At 34.9% G+C, this 20376-nt stretch overlaps 1 protein-coding gene across 12 annotated transcripts in view; it reads left to right on the top strand.

Moving 5' to 3' along the window:
• The window catches only part of Epha5 (EPH receptor A5), a 278396-nt gene that overhangs the window by 67660 nt on the left and 190360 nt on the right, over positions 1–20376 (top strand). For all 12 annotated transcript variants that reach the window (XM_075942761.1, XM_075942754.1, XM_075942756.1 and 9 more), the window contains exon 3: positions 1645–2308. In XM_075942761.1, the coding sequence (XP_075798876.1) occupies positions 1645–2308 (664 nt within the window). The remainder of the gene's footprint in view (positions 1–1644; positions 2309–20376) is intronic.

Here is a 20376-nt window from a genome sequence, read left to right on the forward strand (position 1 = left end):
GCTGTTCTCTGTTCTCATTCTTTTTTATATTATGCTTTTTATTCCAGCTAAACTTTATTTGTCTTATTTCCTTTCATCTACTAAAACAAATACCTGCTGTAGTTAAATCATAGAACAAAATGTTAAATCTCAGTTTAAAGTTGTAATGAATTTGGTCTTTGATCAATTGGGTCTCACTGCTCTGAGAATGACCAACAGTGCTGACAAGGGGATGTGGCAGACAAAAACTTCTTACTTGACCCGGATACACCAGAGGAAAAGAAAATACTGGTCCCTCTCGTTCTCTTTGAAGAAAACTGTGAAAAGAATTAATGATATCTCTCCAGGCCTCAACTATTTTGTTTTCTTTTTACTTATTTTTTTCATACAATATATTTTGAGCATTTTATCTTCCTCTCCCCCAACTCCAACCAGTTACTTCTTATTTCCCCTCTTTCCTTTTAATTGATATTTCTCCTTCTCAAAAAAAAATCTGCAAGCAGCAATCAAAAACAAATAAAAACAAAATAAGACAAAAATACACAAACAAAATAAAGCAAAAAAGCCAACCTCTACTAAATATAGGGTCTTTTTTGTTTTGGTCAATTACTATCTGGGCATAGGGCCTATCCTCAGAATGTGATATTCCATTGGAAAAAACAGATCTTTCCTTCCCAGCAGGTAGTGGCAGTGAATTCCTTTTTGGCTATGGGTGCTTCTTTGTGCCCACTTCTTCTCAGCACTGGGATTTTGTCTGTTTTGAACCTGTGCAGGTCTTGTGTGCAGTCACAGTCTCTGTAAGTTCACAAGTAGATCAGTCCTATTCTGTATGGTAGACACTGTTTCTTAGGAGTCATGCATCACCTCTGGGTCTTATAATACTTTTTTCTCCTACTCTACATACCCTTGAGGGAAACGGTTTGATAAAAGTAAACAAAAACAAACTAACAGACAAAAAGCCTATATAGCACAGAGTGCTCTAAAATCTCTCAATCTCTACACATTGTGCAGCTGTTGGTCTCTGTGTTAATTGCCATCTACTGCAAGAAGCTTCTCTAATGAGGGTTGAGTGGTGTACTCATCTGTGGGTATATCAATATGTCAGTAGTAGTCAAGTTTTTTGCTATGTTTCTTTATCAAAATAATATTGTGCCTAGTTATACCTCTAACTGTTTACTGTACCAATATCTTCTAAATAGCTATGTAGCTGGGGATCAAATTTTTAGCACATAGAACTTTTAGAGACTTACCTTTGTTTCATCTAATCCATTATCATTCTTTCTGTTCAACAAATATACATCTTTTTCTAAAATGTTTATTCTAAAATTTTATGTTTTCCATTCATAATTTTTTCATCTTTGGGTTGATCCAATGATGTACACACAAATGGGGGTATAGATTGTAGCTTAGTGGGAAAATGTATGCTTAGCAATGTCAGATCTCAGATTGAATCCTTAATATAAAATTCAGAAAAAACAAAATGCTTTTGTGAATCTGTTCTCCCCAATCTTTTTATATGACTTATTTCAATGTTATGTATGAAAGCATATATATTTTTTTCGGCAAATTACGTTTTATTCTTTTGTGTGTGAGTTTGTGTGTGTTATTTTCCTTTTTCTTTTTGAGTTTTCAGTTTATCACACCTCTCTATTTTCTCTTGTACAGTGGGAAGAGATCGGCGAAGTTGATGAAAACTATGCCCCTATCCACACATACCAAGTATGCAGAGTTATGGAACAGAATCAGAACAATTGGCTGTTGACAAGTTGGATATCTAATGAAGGTGCTTCCAGAATCTTTATTGAACTCAAATTTACTCTAAGGGATTGCAACAGCCTTCCTGGAGGACTGGGCACTTGTAAGGAGACATTTAACATGTATTATTTTGAATCCGATGATGAGAATGGAAGGAAGGTTAAAGAGAACCAGTACATCAAGATTGATACCATTGCTGCTGATGAGAGCTTTACAGAACTAGATCTTGGAGACCGTGTCATGAAACTCAATACGGAGGTCAGAGATGTAGGACCTCTGAGTAAAAAGGGATTTTATCTCGCTTTCCAAGATGTCGGTGCTTGCATTGCTCTGGTTTCTGTGCGTGTGTACTATAAGAAATGTCCTTCTGTGGTAAGACACTTGGCTGTCTTCCCTGACACCATCACTGGAGCTGATTCTTCACAGTTGTTAGAGGTGTCAGGTTCCTGTGTCAACCATTCTGTGACAGATGATCCTCCCAAAATGCACTGCAGTGCTGAAGGAGAGTGGCTGGTTCCCATTGGGAAATGCATGTGCCAGGCCGGATATGAAGAGAAAAATGGCACCTGCCAAGGTAAGCCTTTCCTGTGATTTGTGTTGGCATTGTGTTTCTCTTGGATCATGGGTGTCTATTTCCTGCACTGATTAGAAGTTAACTTTTATTTTGTTAATTTTTGGAAATTATTTCTCTTCAAGTTTTATTTCTTTCTTCTCTGAATTTCAAAGACTTTCAAGCAATGATGAAAGATTTAATGCACTACTTTATTGGGTATACATACTTAATTCTCAGAGTGTGAATTTTGGCACGATGTCTCATACTCACCTCATGCTCAGAAGTTTAATTGTGGTTGGCACAACCGATGGCCTGCTAGCATCCATTGTAGGATTGTTGTCTCTCTACCACTGTGGCTTGCTGTCGTGAAGTTATTTCTATCCTTGTTTTGCTGTACAGAATTAAAATATAAAAATCTTAAAGGAGACTCGTCCTGGCAAGCTTTAAACTTCCATTTAAAAATTCTTTGAAAATGGGTTCAGCCACATGAACTTCTCAGAAAAACATTTGTCATCTCTAAGGACATAGCTTACTATGTTGTTTACATATGGTTGCAATTATATGCTTGCTTTTCAAAATTTATAGATCAATTTTAAGTGCATAATAAGCAGTGCCCTATGAAAATAACTGTTTGGAGACAGAGTCAATACAGAAAGGTCATTTCAAAGCAATTTGCACTTGGAGATTTTTTTTTCTGTTTTAATTTTTCTTTTAAATTGAAACTTGATCATGCATGCTTCCTCATTCATTTGAAATGCTCTTGCTTTGCCCACAGTATGGTAAGTTGTCCTTTTAGACTTGGGTATTTATCAATGGCTTTTTGAAGCAAGGTAGCGCTTTATAACAAAGTGGAGAACAGTGTACAAGGAAACACGTTTTTCCCCTTCAGAAATGTGTGCTCTTATGGGCTTCATATTGTTTTCAACATGATTTCTTAATTTTAAGTAGACAACAAGAGGTTTGTGTGTATTGTCTGAGGCGAAAACATCATACTGAGCAGACCCTCAATCCCTTCTGGGAGCTAGATATGTATTCTTATTTCCTAAGTTCCTTGTAGATGTGCTGAACTACTTACCTTGTTCAAGTTTGATTTCAGTTTATCAAAGATTTAGGGAGACAAAACTGCATCATTTACATGATCATCCTAATGAGGCTGGTTTATTGATTCTTTCAAAAACTCTTTCCTGTAATAAAATTTATCTTTTCAATTTTTTTAAATTTATTTTTAGCAGCCTCATAATATTGTTTATAGATAATTCTAGTTATTTCCAATTTAATCTCTTCTTGATAGGCACACTCACACACATAGACAAATACTGACACACACTTAAAAATGCAGTCAAATGGATATTATGTGTCTAAGTGTGTTAGGAAAATGAATCATAGTTCATTTGATTGGAATCATGTGAAAGGTCTAATACCTTGTCTTTTGTTCTTGAACAGTTGCAAAAGTTTATGGTTAAGTCATATATGTATGATAGAGACAGCTAGTAAATTAATGTTGGCTATAGTTCATTTTTAAATATTGTAAATAGACAGTTTACTAATAATGTCTTCATATTGTTTGTTATCCTTTTAAAGCAACAATCTACTTGACTGATTACTTATGTGATTTTAGGGAGTAAGTGAAGGTTAAATTAGACCACTACAAAATTTGCGTCCTTTCAAATTAAAAGAGTGTATAGGAAGACTCTGAACCCTTAGGATAAAATTTGAATTGATGAGATGAAAGCATTCTATTGACACTTATCATTGAAACTATCATGTCTCAAGGGAGTAGTGTGTCTGATCAAATATGTGTTATTGTGAGAACTTAACACTAATCTTCTTTTCTTTCTCACCTCCTACTCTTCATAATTGAGTAGAGACCACAATGGGTGACAGGAGGGATGAACTGGAAAGGTCATGCTGTAAATGAAAAAAATCTTTAAAATATTCCATATTATTATGACTGAGTGATTGAACACAGATGCTCTAGCACAGGACCTGAGTTCAATCCCCAACTCCCCTATGGCCACATACAATTGTTTACAACTCCAGCTGTAAGAAATCTAATGTTGTCTCTTTGCTAACTGTCCTGCTCTACATGCTAAGCACACAGCTATGTTCAATTTATCAAAAACATTTTTTCATAGCATTACTTGTTCTTTTATAATTCTTCTCTTGCCCTCTTGAATAGTCATCTGTCTCCGACCTTCTAGAAAATGCATTCTCATCCTTCTGATCTACACTCCAGTATTTGTTCTTGAGAGATGTTATGACTGATCAATACTGGGTCAAAGCTCACTCTTATTTACTTATACACTGCCTTTTCACAGGACTTTGTAGTGATGTAACTCCTCTTTCTGTTACCATTACACTATTCACTTCTTATGGCAGGAGTGGTATATAGTCAAATTTAGAAAGAAATTGGAAACCAAGAGAAAGGGAGTAGAGTCAACAAAGAGAGAAGAGAATGTACAAAGATGTGAAAAATGTTGTATTGCTCATTTATTTTACATTTCTGTTCACATACAAAAAATGTTCTTGTTCTGTTCAAAATTAAATTTAATAAATCTTCCAAATTAATCTTCTAAAATAAGTCTTGCCCAAAAGACTCTGAGACAAAATTCTCAATAGTAAGAATAACTCATTTCCATGCTTTGAAATGATTGGCGTTTTGTGGACTCACCACTGTGGGCACCAACTCAGTCAATTTTGTCAAGCCACAAAACTGGGCTATTGAAATATATTTATAAAGTAGACTTATTACATAATGACATTTAATTACTCAGTCTCTCTGCTCACCAAATTAGGTTAAGGTTTAATTAAGGTTGTAATTATGTCAAGAAGCTGGAGTTTGAATATATGTATTGTAATATATTATCATACATGAATATTTGTGAAATTCTCCAGGTGATGACCTGGGAAACCTAGTCAATCATGCTTGTGTGATCTTTTAACTCTGTAGGCATGATTAGATTGACCTAAAGATTTTTTAGAAATCGAATTTCAGGGTTGAGAATGCTAAACAAGTAAGTAACGATATGGTCTCACCACTAAGGACAACAGAGCATAGGTTCAGTGGACAAGTTCAGTTAAGTAATACATGGTTCTTTATTTTCACACCATTGAAAGTTTCCATTGAAGTTCCTGTAAAGTATCAGACAGCTTTATCTGTAATAATCTGTTTTGGGTCAAATAATACAATATTCTAGTTTTTATTTTACTAATATTAAATGTTCTATGTATTCGTTTTGTGATGAGGAAATACATGCCTCAGATTTCTATAATTAACTACTGTATGTATGCAGAATTGTTTTTTGAAGTGTTCTTTGTTTTCAGAAAAAAAATTCTAACCCAATTCCATTTAGCCATGTGTGTTTCCTTACCTGTTATTTATTATTATTTCCTGTGTATTTCATATTATTTTTCTCCAGGAGTCGTATGATTTTTTTTAGCACAAAATGGTTAGCAAAAGCCCATTTTGAAAGTTTCTGCCTTTTATTGAAATGGATGTGTTTGACAGAAGTAATTGAGTTCACATGAATCAAATGTTGCCCGCTGAGTTCTCTTGTGATTGTGTTGCTGACTTTCTCAAATGCAAAGCAAGACCACTAATCTTCATCAGTTGAGAGTGGAATGAAGTAGTAATTTGAAATTAGCCCTAGATAATTATGGTTTCACTTATATCAAATGGGGAAAAGGGATTTAGATTGTGGGTCACTGCCAAAACCAGCCAGAGTGAAGAAGGTATATAGTGCATGTGAAAATACAGGGTAAAGCAGGTTGCACATCAAGGGCTAGGGAGGAAAACCACTTATTAACTGTCCAACTGGGAGATGATTGCACAGCAAGGAAAAGTGTAGTGAAAATACCCAACCCAGGAAAGACCTTTGATTCAGAAACAGTACAGATACAGCAGGGAGCAGTAGAGAGATCATTCATATTTCTGGCTCATATTTATGAGTGAATAAAGTCTGCCTGGAAGTATAGTGTACTAGGTGTTCCTGTAATTATGCATTGGGGGAGCCTAGTTATTTTTAATTAGGCAAATTACCAAAAAAAATCAAAGAGTTTGAACTCTTGGTTCTATTTGGTATGCTATTGTATTCAACAATAAGAAACTGATTTTAATTTTAAAATTTCAGCAAGGGTTAGTTATTATGCAAGTATAAAATAAAAGTTTTTTTTTGCATTGTGCACATGTGTTCATGTGTGAGTATGAGTAAATGTGTGTCTGTATTTATGTGTATATATATATATATGCATGTGTCTTTGCATTTATGCACCTATGTCAGCTATGTGTGTGTGTCTATGTTTGTATGTATGTATAAACACCATGATGTGCAGATTAGCTAAGCCCTCACATATATTTTCAAGTATGACATAGAAGGATAATAAAAATAGATGGCTTTTTGTTTCTTTCAGTTTAAGCTGCTCTCTACTGAGGTTTGGCAGTAGTTTTATAGAATGTTGTCTTTTTTCATGTTTCTTTTATTCCAAATCATGTTTTCAACGCTGTCATTAATATTTTGAGCCAAATACTTATGAGATGGTGTGAGTAGGAATGTGGGTCAGCGACGGGGAGAGGATTTTAGCAGGTTCTTTGATCTTACCCAGTAGCAACCGTAGGAATTCTACACTTCATTTTGAAAGTGAAAAACTGCCTCCAGAGATGGCCAAGTACTCTCTGTGATATTCGCACTCTCAGTGGAGAAGCACTAAGCCCTCTATTTCCCCCAGTGAGCATATATTCCAACAATACTAAAAACGTTTGTAGATGCATTTATGAACTATGTACCGTTGGAAAAGTGAAAAATAATAATTCTTCAGAGATAGAGACATGTTAGATTCCATGGAACAAGCAAGGCACATGTATTAAAGCTGCCTAAATTACCTTCAGAATGGTGAGAAATACTGTTTGTGGAAGACAATGCAGTCTAGGGTTCTAAGCACATTGATTCTGACCCAAAATGGGTTCGAATTGCCCCTTTGTTTAGTCTGGCTATCTCTCCAATACAAGCGTCTAAATCCTTCTCATTTCCTTCTTTCTTTTTTTCTGCTTCATAGCAGCTGACAGATAAAAGGGTCTTAACATAGTATTTAACGCATTGTATTTTTTCGTAGACACTTTTTATTTATTATACTTTATTTAAAAAGGTGTATTTACTGGAGTGTATGCATTTATTATAAGTCTAACTATAGGTTAACAATTCATAATTTCTTTAAAATGGACTGTATTTTTTGAGTGGTTAAGAATAATCTTACATTTTGCTGCATTAGATTAAACCAAGCTATTCAAATATCAATTAACTTCCTAAATAAAAAAAATACATTTTTTTAGAGTTCCAGTACTGTAGGAAAACTTACCATATTAAATAATGTTTCTCCCTCTTTAACTAACATTGTGTCAAGCAATATGTACAGCCTGTACAAGGCTGTACCCCAGGAAGACAGACAGACATGCACATAGCTTCATCTTTGAATACCAGACATAGGAGATTTGTTATTGTTGTTGGATATATGGCTACCTGAGGATGGGATGTGCTAACTTAGGACAAAATAATGTTTCTTTTTAGAAAAAAAAATGATATTTAACACAGACATTGAGGAAATAAAAGAGTAACTCAGCAGATAATTTTGTAATGTCAGGAAAGAATTTAATGCACTAATTTGTGTTACTTTATACATCTGTACTCTTGTCCCAGTGTTTTGAGAATTAAACTTTGAGAAATCAAAGACTAACTAATTCCTAAGTTTCCTGGCTAAATGGGCTATTTTAATATCTGTTACACTATTTAAAGGATAGAAAAATCAATAAACATTTAGGGTCAAATATATACATATTGAATGTAAATGCAATTGTAGATGACAGATGTTTGACTTCCAGCACTTACACAGTGTTCATAACCATCTGCATTTCTGGTTCTAGGGGATCCGATACCCTTTTCTGGCCTCTAAGTTCTACTGAGCACACATTTTATACTTAAACTCATGCAAGCACAGGTGGATAAACACAAACACAACCAGGACATGAATTAGTAAAATGTCCTGCCCAGTACTCGCTCTCTCCATCTTCCCTCCACCTTGGAGGAGGGAAAAAGTACTGGGAGAGACAACTGAAATTAGGGGTCATTTCAGGATTAAGTAGAAACCTAGTGCTGTGAAAACTCTCAGAAATCTACAAAGGTGACCGTAGCTAAGACTACTAATAATGGGGAAGATAGAGTGTGAACTGACCATCACCTGTAACCAGGCAAGACTTCCAGTGTAGGGATTGGGAGACCAACCCAGCAACAAAATCTTCGACCTACATTTGTCCTGCATAAAAGATGGGCTAGGGTAAATGTGGCACACAGATTGTGGGAAGGGAACAGCAATGACTAGCCCAGCTTGAGACCCATGCCACAGAAAGAGGCCACACCTGGCACTGCTTGGATGGCCAGGTAGCAGAGACTGGAGAGCCCAGAGACCCAGGATAGAATCAAACCGGACCAGAAAGAATATTTTTAAAAGAATCAATGAGATGGTCTGTAGTGATATTTTACTATACTCTTAGAAATAAGCCTAGCATAGTTGTCATCAGACAGACTTCATCTAGCAACTGATGGAAACAGAGGCAAAGACCCACAGCCAATAATAAGTAGAGCTCAAACAAATCCTACAGTAGAGGGGGAGGAAGGATTGTAAGAACCAGTGGGATCAAGGACACCAAAATAAAAAAAAAAAATCCCACAGAATCAACCAAGCAGTGATCACAGGGGCTCACAGAGATTGAACATCAGTTCAGGGAGCCTGCATGGGTTTGACCTAGGCCCTCTGAATATAGTTGTACAGCTTGGTCTTCTTGTAGGTAGTGGGAGCGTGTTCTATCTCTGACTCTTTCCACTGCTTTGGGGACCCCTTTCCTCCTAATGGGGTTGTGTGTCATCCAGCCTTCAAACAAGGGGTGGAGTCTAGTTTTACTGCAACTTGTATGGCATATTTGCTTGATATCTCATGGCTGCTTGGCCCTTTCCTGAAGTGAGACAGAGGAGAAGGTAGGGAAAAGGTGTCTGGGAGCTGAGGAGGGAGGAGATACCACTTTTGAGACTTAAAATAAGACAGAAGATAGATAGATAGATAGATAGATAGATAGATAGATAGATAGATAGATAGATAGATAGATGATAGATAGAGAGATAGAGAGATAGATAAGAGAGATAGATAAATATGATAGATAAGTAAAATGCATAAAATCTCCCATGTACTTGATTTATATGATGTTTTATTTTAAAATTTTATTTACATGTGGATATTTCCAGAATGGCAGCCATTTATTTCATAATAGGAAACACTAGGTCACCAACACTGGTATAGTCACAATAGGAAGTGTGTCATTAACGATCACAATGAAAGGAGAATTTCCAATTACCCATTGTCAGTTAACCAGTATTCTTTACCCTTGCCTCCTATTTTTCTTCCTGTTGTTATCTTTTTCTTTTTTCTCCTTTCTTTCTACTCCTAGGTCTGCCACATTTTATCTTGCAGCTTTTTATTATTTTGTGTGTACATGTTGTGCTTGTGCCTAAGGGTCTTCCGTATAAGAACGAAAATATTATGTTGATATACTTAAATCCTTTCAGAGCATGAAGATGGCCCCTTCATTTAGCCTTATTAAGGTGTAGTTTGGATGCAAAGAGAGAAAAGAAAGAAGAGCCCCAGTTTGGGGAAGCAACAATTAGAGCAAATGATCATTTGACTGATGGATCACTCTATTTCTTTGATGCAATTATTAGTAGGAATCTGACTTGGAGAATGAATGCTCCCAAGATCCCGCTGTGTGATTGTAAAGGAGAATAATAATGCGCTACTCCATATGCATAAGGGCTTTTCATCTACTAAATGCAAAGCTCTTTGAAAGTATTCTATTAAGACATTTCTAGGGTAAAGAATCAAAATGTTGTTTTCCATTCCATGGACTGGAAAACAAGTGTGGTGAATTTATCCATTTTCCAGGGTTAATATCGCCTTGCTTTTCTAGTCCAGCCTCTTACATGTTTTAAAATCTGAGAGTGAAATAATTACTTGATCTTATGGTGGTTTTCCCTCCACATTCATCTACTTCCCTAATTTTCCATGCTAAAAGCCTCTTTATTTAGGAGCAGACAGGCCCGCATTACTTATTTATTTTAAAAAATCTCTTTAGAAGGTTTTGTGTGTAGTCTGTTTCTGCTCTCGTGGTTCAAGCATGATTTAATATGTCAACATGGGTTTGCTTAACTGCATTTGATTGTCTTCCATACTTAGTTCGAGGCAGTCTCCTTTCAAGCATGTTGCATCTCAGGTTAATGAAATGTCATAACAATGAAAACTCCTTGTTTGGTGACAGGAATGGATTTCTTTGATACTGTTAGTGGTGGAAAAGGGGGTGCTGGGAGAAGAACTGAAACAGTAACCATAGACTAACTGCAGTTACGTCAGTATTCTTCAGGACCACACATTACAAATGATGGTAGAACAATATATTTAAGCCTGGGAGAACATCCTTATTCCTTCTGTGCTGGGTGGGTATAAATCAAAATCAAAATAAAATACAATAAACAAACAGAAAACATCTGTTAATAGTATTGTCAAAATAACTTCCAAAGATAATACCTCTTTGCTCTAGTTTGATTTCTTTTGTACCTTTTTGCCAGAGCCTAAAGTTTTTATTGCTTTTGGTAAATAGCTTTAATAACTTATCTACCATAAGACTTTTTCCTATTGCCTTTCACAGTAGATTTTAAAACCTCAGCTAAATAAGTAAATTTTGAAGACTGTGCTCTCCAAAAGCTTATTTAGCATGAATTGAATCTGCAATACATGTATCAACTCCGATGACCAGTTGAGGCAAATGGAAGTAAAAACCAGTTTTATTTAAACTAAAATGACGATGGCTACCAGGTCAAAACTCACAACGGATTAAAGTAATTCCCCGGATAAATTCAATTGAATTCTCATAGAGGTTGGAGTTTATAAAAAGAAGGGAAGGGGGTTCAAGATTACAAAAATGAAGTCAGAAGAAACAGGTTGTTACAGTTTTATTGCTTTCTTGGCTACAATAGCAGAGGTATGTGAATCACTTACCTTCTACATTCCACGAAAGAACTGCCTCGATTAAGAGCTTGAGTCTCCTGCCCTCTGAAGGATAGAGAATGGAACTTTTGCATGAAGTGTCATTCATTCTGTTCACCAGATAGCTATGCATGCCAATGCCTGGAAACACTAGCATGTTCTCTGAGTATCCTTTGTATTAATGGAATAATCAAACAGTTGATCTAAATTTGACAGAAATAAAGTTGAGCAACCAGGCATGCTGCAAGTGATTAAATGTGCTACAGGATCGGTGAGCTCATTCATTAAAGGAAGAAAGAAATTAAGCATTCAGGAAACACAAAACTGGGTGAGAAATCCGAGCTTTGGGAAAAGCTTGATGAAGGTGAAAGTTTTCACAAGGTCATTGTGATGTCATTTAGGGGAGCTGGCCTGAGTTCCCACACTTGGGCTCAGGATGGCAGGAGTTATTTTACCTAGAGTGAGGAGGAAGTACCCTGAAACAAAGACAAGGACTTTGTTCTAGAAAACACAAAAGTGCACTGATGGGAATAGTTTGGCTTAGACATTTAAAAGGCAATAGTACAGGAGAAATTATTCAGATCTCGGGGAGTAAGACCTAAGGTCCTGCACATCAGACTTGTCAGGATAGTTCAACTGAGCTGGTAAGGCAAGCAGAGGAGATGGTGCGCATGAACAGAACTGCTGTGTGCCTGTGCTGTTAAATGTTTTATTCATATTCTCCTTTAAGCATGACAACACCCCGTGAGCCAGTTTCTGGGACAACTGGAGCTGAGAAAGTTAATTTTAGCAGGATCACACAACCCAGAACTAGAAAGTGGTAGCTGACGTTCGACCCCAGGTGTGTTTATGTCAGCCAGTAATTTTCTTCCCAGTTGTGGGTTCTACATTAAGATTCGTTTGAAACTCTCTGATTATGTCATCCTGACTCAAGTCATTTGTGAACTTAATCTGTTGTCCTGACTGAACTGTAATGAAGTAAATATGAGAGAGAGAGGTTGCCAAAAGGAAGAAAGAAAGACATGTTTTGCTTTTATATATAGTAGTTTCAGTCTCTACTTTCAGATGTCACACTACAAAAGTAAACATGAACCACACAGTGATGGGAAGAACAACTACTAATGTAGTGACAGTTGGGTTTGCCAGATTGGTCAGTTGGAAAAGGAACCTGCATCTGAGGCTAGCAACCCGAGTTCTATCCTGAGCGCACACGATAAAAGGATAGAACTGATGCTCGCTCACAAATTGTCCTCTGAGTTCCACATGTTTACCTTGGCATGCCCACTCCCTGCAGGTGCATGCACTCACAAAACAAACCAATACAACTGCAATGTGTAATGTGGTAGGGAATCATAGTGATAAGGAAGGTAGAGCAGTGGGAATGTTGAATGGAGAACACCAGGGCTTTTCCTGGGCATCGGAAGCGTAACAGTTAGGGTTTACAAACAGGAAGAACTTTATAATTTGGCATGCTTTCTACGAGAACATCCCAATAAAGACCAAAGAAAGTTTTTCCCCCTAAGCCCAGAATGCATACACGAGAGAGAGACATTGTCTAAGAATGTTGTGACTTTCCATTTTATTTCCAACTTCTGTCCTTGCTCATTCTTGCACAACCAAGTTAGTATTTTCTCTGTTCCCAAGTAAGCTATTTAAATATGTTTTCTGAGAAATCAAAGTGACATTTTCTTTAAAAAGTGTGTTCATCTTTCCTGGTTCTATTTTATTTTGTGGTTTTGATATAGAAGTAATGATAACAAATTGGGTGTGGAGAAGGCTGGTAGAATTCAAATGGAAATCAAATTTTGTCCCCTGTAGCCCAGTATCCAAGCATTTGCTACAAGCAATTCTGACACCACACAGCAGCAGAAACAAAATTTATGACAAGGCACCTTGAAGAATTTTTCAAGCTGTTCTTCCTGATTGTTGGTTACAAACAACATTTTAAAAAGCAACATTAAAAAATCCACTGGTAAACAAATTTCCATAAACAAATCACTTTAATAAAAATAATTCTTATTTCTCTTGGTTGATGAAAATGAAGTAATTACAATGGAAGGAAAAGCAAATGTACTTATGTTCTAATGAGGAAAATGAGCTTACAAAAAAAAGTTGTTCATGAATGAGTCCGTTCTGCCCAGATGTGCAGCAAACTGCTTTATCTTAACAACAAATGTGATACATAGCTGAAAGTAAATATGTATTAGAGTCTGGTGTAAGTGGAATAAGATTTCCAAGCACTCTCTGGCAGTAATTGGTTACAAACACAATTTCATTAGGCTTCAATACATATAACCCTCAGGTAAAACGAATATGTTAGCTTTCTAAATTCTTAGAATCTATTTTATCTACAATAGATAAAGCAGATTTATTTTCACTTTGATGCAGGAAAACTACAATAAAAGACAAAAGTGACAAAGGTCATACCACTCTTCTGAAGAAAAGTAACTGCAATTTGCTTCAATTCAAATTCAAGAGCCAATTTTTGATAATTCTAGAATAAAATGGAAGGTAACTGATTAAATTCAACTGTGTTCATAGTCAGCAATACAAAAGCATTCTCCTTGAACTCATAATTCTACAGTTATCATAGAATTTGATTGAGTGAATAATTTTAGAAGGCAAAATATTTACTGAAAGTACAACTATATTACATTCTTCAAACACATTAAGATTGGAGCACACAAAAAAAATGAAGATGTGAAATTATGAAATGTGGGGAAAGAGTTGAGTGTGGCCAGGATGGGAATAAGAGTGTAATAGGGGTCAATATTACCAAATCACATTATATGCATGTATAAGGTTGTCAAAGAATATATTAGAAACATTAAAATTACATATATGTGTGTAAAGGACTTCTTAAAATAAAGTTTTGTTATAAACTAAGGTTACAAACTTTATATTTATGAACATTAATATTAAAAGTGGTAGACTCCCTTTTTCTACCAATCATTCAGTTTTTAAGTATATGTAATATACTCGAGAAGATATTTGGGGAGAAGGCAAAATCCAAAATCTAAGTGTCTTTATTATCAAATTCTGGCCAAGGACCTTTTGAAAGAAGAACTTGATGTAACCCTTTCCTGACACTGGAGGTTTCATTTGGTGGCAAGAAATGGCTAGTTGGGACTTTGTCTTCTCATTGTTTGGTGATTCCATTTATATTTCTTTAATTTATTTATGTTTAAATGTATTTAATACAGACATGCTCCACAAACAAAAATCCCCACAAGTTCAGAAACAAGAATATCTAAGTGAGAGATAAGTAAGGTAACAAATGCCTAGACAAAACCTTGTGAGTCATTGACATCCCTGAAATGACTATTGTGTTCAAATTAGCTGGCTGTCCTCTGCATGGGATCTGCCGTTTAGTGTAGTTTGCTATACAGTGAGACTTGTTTTAGAGAGAAAGAGAGAGAGAGAGAGAGAGAGAGAGAGAGAGAGAGAGAGAGAGAAATAATATATGGAGTTGGATGGGGAGCAGAAGGACCTGGGAGAGGATGACAGAGGACAAACTGTATTATCAGAATATACTATATGAAAAAAAATTACTTCTAATAAAAAAAAGAATAGAAGGGAAAAAAGAAAATAGGAATTTGAAATGTTTCTTACTTAAATGACACATGTAAATCATGGTTTGAATCTGGGAGTTAAAACACTAAAGGAAGAAGTTAATACATCCTTACAGGCAACATTTTTTTGCATCAAAAAATTTAGTCATAAAATATAGAAGGGTTATATTTAGAATTATTAATAATGTTAGTTTGAGAAAACATTCCCATTGTAAATTTGAGGTATATTTTGCCTATTTAACTCATTTTAGTAATTTAAGAGGAAAGAAAATCCTAGATAAATGAATGAAAGGATTGGAAATGAATTGTGAATATTTATTAAATTAGCTGATATTAATTAATATTGAGCATTATTATATGTAATCACATAAAGGTAAATATTCTACAATGTGAGTAAACGTTTAATTTTAAAAATGTAATTTCTTTCTTTCATTGGTTATGTGAAAAACACTAAAAAACATCCCCCTCATATAAAAAAATTGAATTGAATGTGTTCTGAAGAGGAATAGCCACAAGCCATAGGGAAAAGTGCAGGAGCACAATCAAATTAGCCTCATTGTTCTACCCTATCTTCCTGGAGTACAAGGTTAATTAGTACCATGGGCTCTATGCATTATGCATCACGGCAATCAGGCCTTTATTCTGCTGGGTCTTTATCCAACTGCAAATTGTTGCTTTTCCCTAACAAAACCTTGATCAACTATTGTCATATTTAATTTTACTGCAATATTGGTGTAATACATATTAATTCATATACTCATAGATATGTTCTGAAAGTGCCAATCCAAAATACAAAAATGGATAGAAAGATGAAAGAATAATATCTTCCACTCTAGGATATAAGCTAGCAAGAGAATGGTGATTAATCATTGTTATTTGTCATACTTAGACTTTTTCACTCTTAATTTTATTAACAAAGAACAGTTTGGTAATAGTGGCTTTACCACTAAATAATTTTTCTTTAAATGCTATCATCTTTTAAAAAATGTTTTATGATTAACTTCTTCTTTCTTTCTCTCTCTTAGCCATAATTCCTCGTGAGAAGGAATTTTACATTATTTTCTAGATTGTACCACTTTCATATAGAACTGACTTATGGCTTCAACATATTTTTATTGCATTTAATGAACATAAGTGTGCATTTAAAAACCAAAATATGTATACTGATTAACAATTCATTAAGAATTTTGTTATGGTACTCAAATAAGTAAATATGTTTTCTCAGGAATAATTTATTTCTTTTCTTATATAGGAAATAAAATTTATAATAGAGAAAAGGTAGAGGTAATTGTTAAGAGCAATATAGTTATACATATTTTCTGTTGTTTATCCAGACTTGAAAAGTTGAGCTGAACATTCATGATACTGCATGCCTGTAATTTCAGAAGTCGGGAGGTTAAGAAGGTGGAAGAAGAACATGTATTCAGGATTAGTCTGTTCTATACGACAAATAGTCTTCTTAACAATAATCTTAAAACCATAGATTAATTAAGCTGAAATAATGTCGTGGTTATTTTTTTGTTTCTACCCCCACTGCAGATGTATGAGAGCTAGGGACCTGCTTTTCCTGTTTTCACAAATCCAGGTCCTTATCACTACTCAGGAACTTCCAAAATCAATCCAAATACATAAAATGCCCTTTTTCTTAGCTTTCCTTATTAACTCAGAAACCATAGATGATAGATGATAGATAGATAGATGATAGATGGATAGATAGATAGATAGATAGATAGATGATAGATATTTCTGTATATTTACCAAACTGGTCAAGTTATCAGGGAATCTCAATTTCAGCAAAATATGTCATCTTACTGCCCCTTGATTAATTCATATATATTTTTTCTCACAGTAATATTAGAAGTTTGAAATTATGTTAATTATTTACATCTTCTCTTCCATTCTTATCACGTGCAAATAATTTCTCTTACTAAATCAATAATTTATAATCCTGCTTTTCAGAGAGGAAAAACAAAATATGTTCTGAATAGGCAGTGCCTGTTTTTGCTTATCGAATGCATATATTCCATGTAGTTTTAAGTAAAGATTTTAAAATGCAAAGTTATGTAAGGTGTATCTAAAATGTCTGCTCCCCTGACTCAGACTAAAAATATAATTTTAACACTTGGAAAATTAGTCATAGAGTGTTTGCCATATGGAAAATTTTAAATACATCTAAAATAGCAATGAATACTGTTGATTTCTCTTTGATAAGTATTACCATTTTGTATCTCAGTGCATACCAATGAGTTATTTTTATTTATTTTGTTCTAAATTGATTCAGGAAATTTAAAGTGCAACTCATGATCTGAGATATTGATGAGGAATTCAATTTCTGCCTTTTATAGTTTCTATAATATAAAATACTTTGAGATATGGGTGCAGAAGTTTCCATATTTAAAAAAAAATATTTTACATTTTTATTAACATTTAAGTTCTTAATTATTTTGCCAAAATTTAAAAGTGCTTTCAATAATCACAATGAAATTAGTTCAAATATACATTTAGTCTTGACTTTCATGACACATTTCATTTAACATTTAAAATAGTTGTTATTCATGGTTAATATGATGATGAATAAGTCTCTTCTGATAGTTATAAAGTACAATACATTGAAGATATTATGAAGTCTAATGAAGGTTAACTCTATTGCAATCTATTGCAAGCTAATGTAAATAAAAATGGAAATGTCCATATGTATTAATATGTATTAATAGGAATAAAATAATAAACTGAAAGTTCTCTTTTTCTTTTTTTTTTTTTTTGAAACAGGGTTTCACTGTAGTTGTAAAGCCTGTCCTGAAATTAACTCTTGTAGACCAGGCTGGTTTCAAACTCAAGTAAATTCACCTGCCTCTGCCTCCTGAGTGCTGGGATAAAAGGCCTGTGCCACCACTGCTTGGCAATTAAAAGGTTCTTAAGGCTGATGTTTAAAGACAAATTACTTTTAGATAAAAAAAATAACAAAAAAAAACAAAAACAAAAAAAAAACAGTTAAAGTTTCAAAGAACTCAGTCTGATGCATGGGAACCTAGGCAGGGAACGGTATTTGAGTTGCTTTACTTGATTTTTACGTCACTCCTTGAACTAAGAGACTGATTTCAAAGTAGTTCTAAAAAAGTACTTTCTTTCTACCCATTTTATGTATTATTTGTTTTTCTGTTATATAAAAAATAGACCAACAAAAAGTCTGTCTTCAGGTATGCACATATACAAGGAGATGTCTTTTATACATCTTACCTGATTCTCTCTGCCTAGAAAGCAAACTGTGGGAAGGGAAATAATTAGAAGAAAGAAGATAGGCAAATGTTTGTTAGAAACAAGACATACAGATATCTGGTGTCTTCTTTAGTCTGGTGAAGGTCCAAGGTTTTCTTCAGTGATGGTGACCAGACTTTTTGTGTTTTCTTGATGAACAGGAGGAGGGTGGTTAATTCTATAAATTTCTCTCCTGATTTTCTGCCAAAAAAGGAGACTAAGGAATTTGTTGTCATTTCCAATTACTTTCAATTCAGAGATATCTTTATGAAAAAAAAAATGCTTTATTTTTTGTCACATATTTAATGGATTTTGAATTTAGTGTGCTCCTTTCATGACAGGTTTTCTGTTCCTAAAGATCATTCAGGGGGATATTCGTAATTTGTCCTTTACTTTCTATGAAAAGTTAATAAACCTCATTGTAAATATGAGAACTAGAGTAACTCACATTTTCTTTAGATCTAGAAAGACATTGTTTCTGTCAGGCAGCGGTGGCAAAGGCCCTTTATCCCAGCACTTGGGAGGCAGAGGCAGGCAGATCTCAGAGAGTTCAAGGCCAGCCTGATCTACAGAGCTAGTGCCAGGCTCTAAAGGAGAGAAACTGTGTCTCAAAAACAAACAAACAACAAACCAAAGAAACAACAAAACCTTTGTATCTAAACATTGTTTAATCCACAGTCCCTTTACTGGGACTGTTACTGTTCAGGGTATACAATGGTCTGAAGACTTTGTAAATTTCATATCACCAAATAAAATCTGAATGAAAGTAATGCCGTATGAATAAAAGGTTCACTGCTTTGGACGTGTAGACTCTGATCAGAGAGAAGTGAACCATTATTAGTTTGGGAGGAGAACTCTTCATATAATATTGTAATGCAAAATAAACTAGCATTTTAGTTTCTATAGTACAACATGTAATGTTATAAGCAACTGTATTCAGTATTGTTGATATTTTCTTGTTTACATTATTTTTTTCTTTTAGCTCTGGAATTATTTGTCATGTAGTAATGGTTATATAATATTAGTATAATTAGTAATTTTTTAACATTAACTACACTTCAAAGACAGTAAAAGCATTTAACTCAGGAAAAGCTTCATGATTGAAGTCACAGTAATGAAGTGTAGAACTCTTTTTTATTTTTGAATTATCATATAATTGCAATATATTTTCAGCTCTGACTTTTTGCCACCGAACAAGCAGTTGGTGTGCTCTGGGGAAGATCACCTCTCGTCCTCCCAGCCTTCCTCAGTTGGCTATAATTCTTTGTGTAGGGTTGTAACCTCATGGGTTTTTCTACGTCCACTTTGGCTTCTTCTTGGTGTCATTCAGCTCACATTTGGGCAGCCATGTTTGTGAGACTTTATGGGAGTATTTTCTGATATAAATAAGAGAAATATCATGACAAACTCCAAGATCCTCTGTCTCCAACAATTTTCCCTTCTTGTTCCCCTCCACACACACAATGGTCCCGAAGACTTGGATATGAGACAGATTTGAAACGTAACTGTTGGAACTGGGCTCCATACGTCTGTGTTTGGATTGCTTGTGGTTTTCTGTAATGGTTTTTATCTGTACAAATGGAAGTATTCTTGATGAAGAGTAAAGACTCCACTTACCTGAGGGTATAAGCAAATATTTACAGGTTATTATTTGGGGCTATTTTGATTTAAGTTAGTTGTTGTAGATCCTCCTTTTGTGACCAGTGAACTGAGTAGTTAGCTAGGTTTCCATTCCCAGTCATGGCTTCCCTCTTGTTGAGCAGGATACACGTCCATTTGGATAGCTGTTGATTATTGTCAGAATGTGTGGGTCACTACTGCATCCATAGCGCTATTCTGCCATGCTGGTCATTGATGGGACTCATAGGCGACATAGATGATTAAGACTATTGATTTCCTCCTCTTTTGGAAGACTCTATGGTGCCCTCTGGTAACAAAAGCTATCATCTGGATTAGAGCTTTCCAGTCAGTTCCAAACCAGGAGTCTCTTGTATCTGTTTGTAAAGTGCATGGTATCCTTAGCAATAGGGACTTCAACCTCCATGGGGCAGCAAGGATAATAGAAATAGACTGTTTTTGGAGCCTCTTAGACAGTCCTGACAAGTTATTCAAATAAGGGTTTCTTATGTATGAAATTTGGGGTTTTGATAAGTGGTCTTTGTGGCTTGGAGGATCATCATCAAC

Source organism: Microtus pennsylvanicus, chromosome 12 (genome assembly GCF_037038515.1).
Source record: "Microtus pennsylvanicus isolate mMicPen1 chromosome 12, mMicPen1.hap1, whole genome shotgun sequence".
In the NCBI taxonomy this organism is placed as follows: Eukaryota; Metazoa; Chordata; class Mammalia; order Rodentia; family Cricetidae; genus Microtus; species Microtus pennsylvanicus.